This window comes from Osmerus eperlanus, chromosome 1, assembly GCF_963692335.1.
Source record: "Osmerus eperlanus chromosome 1, fOsmEpe2.1, whole genome shotgun sequence".
Taxonomy (NCBI): Eukaryota; Metazoa; Chordata; class Actinopteri; order Osmeriformes; family Osmeridae; genus Osmerus; species Osmerus eperlanus.
This window is the reverse complement of record NC_085018.1, coordinates 1,179,293-1,184,285: the sequence shown is the minus strand read 5'-3', so window position 1 is coordinate 1,184,285 and position 4,993 is coordinate 1,179,293. Positions and strand designations below refer to the sequence as shown.

The following is a 4,993-nucleotide window of genomic DNA, read 5'->3' as shown; positions in this document are numbered from 1 at the left end:
ACTGACTAAATAGGAGAAATAAAGATGATTTATACAGGATGATAGAAGACATGCTGTGTGTTTGTTGGTGACCCAGTGGCCCCTAGACACACACACACACACGGACACACACACACACACACACATGCATGCATACACTGTAAACACTACATTTAGGACCAGTAATATGACCAATATTACCCACTTGAATATAAACTGTCTGTGTGTGTCTAGTGTGATCCCCCTCCCTCCCTTGACCTGCCCCCACCCTCCCTATCCCCTTTGGGCTCTCAGAGAGGAGGAGGGAGGGAGGGAGAGAGGGGGAGGGAGGGAGGGTAGGGAGGGAGGGAGGGGAGGAGGGAGGGAGGGAGGTTTTAATTGTTGACAAACAACAATCCTGTCTTTGATCTCAGTTCCACTGAATGTGATGAACTAAATAGTGTCTTACTGGACTAAAATAAGGAGAAATAAAGATGTTTTATACAGGATGATAGAAGACATGCTGTGTTTTTGTTGGTGACCCAGTGGCCCTAAACACACACACATGGACACACACACACACACACACTTGGACACACACACACACATGCATCACTAGGAAAGTAAGGACATTTGAAGTTTAGAAAAATGCCTCGGGTTACCACACTATTTGGCGACGAGGATTAAAACCATAGATGACAGAGTAACGTTAGTGTCGAAGACGAAGTGCCGTGTGACTTTTAGCTTGCAGCATGGCTACTGCCACGGTCGGCACGCTCGGTGAATTCGTCGAGCTGGATGGTGACTGGATTGAATATGTCGAGAGACTGGAGCTCTTTTTCCTGGCGAATAACATTAAGGAGGTCGAAAGGAAAAGATCGATTCTCCTCAGTGCGTGCGGTGCCAAGACGTACAAGTTGATACGCAATTTAGCAACGCCACGGAAGCCAGGCGAATTGTCTTTCGAAGACTTGGTGAAGCTGGTGCAAGAGCATCACAACCCCAGGCCGTCAGTGATTGTTCAGCGCTTCAAGTTCCACACACATTCACGCAAAGCTGGAGTTTCAGTTGCTGCATTCGTGGCGGAGCTGAGACAACTGTCGGAATATTGTGAGTTTGGACCGGTGCTTGACGACATGCTACGGGACAGGTTAGTCTGTGGTATCAACAATGACAGCATTGAGCGCCGATTGCTAGGTGATGTCACGCTAACTTTCAAGAAAGCGTTGGAGATTGCTCATGCAATGGAAACGGCAGCTATCAACTCTAAAGACATTCAAGCAGCTAACGCCAGTGTGCCACAGGGCGCCGTTAACCGTCTGTTTAATGCAGGGAGAGGCAAGCCGATGAAGTCAGTTGAGTGTTACCGCTGTGGGGGAGCGCATCTTGCTAATGACTGTGGGTTTAAAGATGCCGCTTGCCATAACTGCCAGAAAAAAGGGCACATGGCCAAGAAGTGCAGAGTTTCTAAAAAGACATGGAAAAAGGAGTGGGAAGAGTCAAAACCCCAAATGAAAACGCATCATGTGCAAAGTGAAGAGCCGGAGGAGCAGTGTTCATTTAACATGTTTAATATGGACCTGAGTGAACCCCGGGCAGACCCGATCTGCGCAACGCTACAATTAAACGGAAAACAGCTGACGATGGAGGTGGACACGGGTGCCTCAGTTTCGGTGATAAGTCAAGTCACCTACTCCAGGTTGTGGTGCTCTGGAAAAGTGCCTGCTTTAAGGAAGACTAACATCAGACTGAGACAATACACCGGTGAGTGCATTCCTCTACTGGGAGCTATAGAAGTAGACGTGATGTATGAAGGCCAGTCAGCTAAAGTGAAGCTTTTAGTGGTAGATGGGGAGGGACCTAGTCTGATGGGACGGGACCTCCTAAAGAAAATCCGCCTCAATTGGGGGGAAATCATGCACATGAGAGTGGTTGGAGACATCCTATCAAAGTATGCAGACGTTTTTAAGGATGAGCTTGGTACCCTCCGCGGCACAACAGTGAAGTTAACCGTGGACCCCAACGCAAAACCACGTTTTTGTAAACCACGCACGGTGCCATACGCCATGAAGGCTAAGGTGGAAGCAGAGTTGGACAGGCTGCAGCGGTCAGGTGTTATTGAACCTGTGGAGTTCTCTGACTGGGCAGCCCCGATTGTGCCTGTGCTGAAAGAGGATGGTGCGGTGCGGATATGTGGTGATTACAAAATGACAATTAACCAAGCCTCACAACTTGACACGTATCCCCTGCCACGAGTTGAGGATTTGTTCGCCACACTGGCAGGAGGACAAACGTTTACAAAACTGGACATGAGTCACGCGTACCAACAGCTGTTGCTGGATGAGGACTCTAAACAATATGTGACCATCAACACCCACAAGGGACTGTTTAAGTACAACCGCCTGGTTTTCGGCGTCGCGTCCAGCCCAGCCATTTTTCAACGCACCATGGACAACCTCCTGCAGAACATTCCCCATGTCGCTGTCTACCTAGACGACATTTTGGTGACAGGTAAAACAGAAGAGGAGCATCTGCAGAACCTCGACCAGGTGCTGAAGAGAATGAAGGAGGACGGGCTGCGTTTAAAACGCAGTAAATGTGTTTTTCAGGTTTCAAGTGTCACATACCTGGGTCACAGGATTTCCGCTCAGGGTCTTTCCCCCATGACAGAGAAGGTGAGGGCGATAAAGGAAGCTCCTTCTCCAAAGACTGTGGCTGAGCTCAGGTCGTTTTTGGGTTTTATTACGGGAAGTTCTTGCCTGAGCTCTCCACCGTGCTCGCCCCCCTCTATCAGCTGCTGCACAAAGACTGTTCCTGGAATTGGCAGCAAGCTCAAGAGACAGCTTTCCAGCAGGTAAAAGAACTGTTGCACTCAGCAACACTACTCGTGCACTTTGACCCGGACAAAGACGTTGTCTTATCCTGTGATGCATCGCCCTACGGCGTGGGGGCGGTCCTATCGCACTTTATGGAGGACGGAGATGAAAAACCTATTGGGTACGTGTCTCGCACTCTCACATCAGCAGAAAAGGGTTACTCTCAGCTAGAGAAAGAGGGGCTGGCGGTAGTTTTTGCTGTGAAACGGTTCCACCAGTACCTGTATGGTCGCCCATTTACCATTTTTACCGACCATAAGCCCTTGCTGGGCCTGTTTAGTGAGACTAAGGGTATTTCACCCATGGCGTCAGCTAGAGTGCAGCGCTGGGCATTAACTTTGTCAGCGTATCAGTATCACATTGTGTATAAAGCAGGAAGTGAAAATGCAAATGCAGACGCATTCAGCCGTCTTCCCCTCCCGGAGTCACCAAGCCAAACTAACCTACTTCCAGAGACTGTGTTTTTGTTAGACAGACTGTCTGACTCTCCGGTGACAGCAAAGCAAATCAAACAGTGGACTGAAAGAGACCCGGTGCTGTCACAAGTACAGAGATGGCTATTGCAGGGCTGGCCAGTATCAGTTGAGCAGGAGGAGCTCAAGCCCTATGTCAAGCGTCAGCTGGAGCTAAGCGTGCTGGATGGCTGTATCCTCTGGGGCTCCAGGGTGATTATTCCACCTGCGGGACGGGCTCAGATAATGGAAGTGCTGCATGAAGCTCACCCCGGGGTGTCGAGGATGAAGAGCCTCGCCAGGTCGTTTGTGTGGTGGCCTGGGATGGACGGTGCTTTGGAAGAAAAGGTAAAAGCATGTTCACAGTGTCAAAGTAACCAGAAGATGCCCGCACCTGCGCCTCTCCACCCATGGGAGTGGCCGGCACGCCCGTGGTCCAGGCTCCACCTGGATTTCGCTGGTCCGTTTATGGGCCACATGTTCCTGGTGCTGATGGACGCTCATTCAAAGTGGATGGAAGCACACATCATGTCAAATATCACAGCCCCAGTTACCACTGACACGCTCAGAAGCATCTTTGCCACCCACGGGCTACCAGATACGGTTGTCAGTGACAACGGGCCCACTTTCACAAGTGAAGTTTTCAAAGAGTTTGTGGAGAAAAATGGAATCCGACATATCCTGACTGCACCATACCATCCTGCTTCCAACGGTTTAGCAGAGCGTGCTGTTGAGACACTGAAAGAGGGACTGCGGAAAATGACAGGGCACACGCTGGAGACTAAGCTGGCACGTTTCTTATTCCAGTATCGGATTACTCCACACACAACCACTGGTTTGCCTCCAGCAGAGATGTTGCTAGGGAGAAAGCCCAAATCTCATCTGGACCTCCTTCGCCCGGATGTAGGAGCAAAAGTTGCCCGATCACAGGAGAACCAAAAGGTGAGACGGGACCAACATGCAAAGGAGCGGCTTTTACAGCAGGGGGACTGTGTGTATGTCAAGAACTTTGCCAGCGGCTCAAAGTGGCTGCCAGGAGTTATTCACCGCCAGTCTGGTCCAGTTTCTTTTGTGGTTGGCTTGTTGGACGGCAGGCAGGTTCGCAGGCACCAAGATCACGTGCGTGTCCGCACTGATGCAGAGGAGACGGGGTCTCAGAGTGTTTCACACAAGGACGGTGTGAGTAGCTCTATGGACTGTGTTGCACCTGTGTGCATTGATGGACTGTCTGAGAAAACTACCTCACCTGCCCCTGCCGCTACCCCAATTCCTCCCAGTACAGCACAGTCTGTTACCCAGTCTGTGGACCCTCCTGTTGCACCAAGAAGGTCAGAGAGGCAACACAAGCCTCCAGAGAGACTGAACTGGTAAACTAACAAAACTGTTGTGCATTACCGGATGTTGTTGATTGCCTGTTGTTAGAATTCTAAAGTTGGAATGTGAATTTAAGTTAATTTAGTGCAATATAGTTTCTGTACTTTATAAGGGGACATACATGCAATTTCAGTTTGTTTGGGTAACCGTATTATAAGTGTTTACGGGGGAGAAGTGTTATATACTGAGTTAGTGTTGCACCCCGGAACCTTTGGAACGACACCTGCGTACCCCGCCGGGGGGGTATGGTTTTGGCGCCACCTGCATGTCTCATGTACGTTTTGGCCACCATGCTGTGAGCATTGGTTTCAGTAAAGACCCAAAACTAAGTAC

General features: G+C 49.9%; 1 protein-coding gene across 1 annotated transcript; it reads left to right on the top strand.

Moving 5' to 3' along the window:
• Nucleotides 1-710: 710 nt before the first annotated feature.
• Nucleotides 711-4,657, top strand: LOC134030241 (uncharacterized protein K02A2.6-like). The gene is given in 2 exon segments (XM_062474027.1): nt 711-2,694; nt 2,697-4,657. Coding segments are annotated over 2 exon segments (3,945 nt in total).
• The last annotated feature ends 336 nt before the right edge of the window (nt 4,658-4,993 follow it).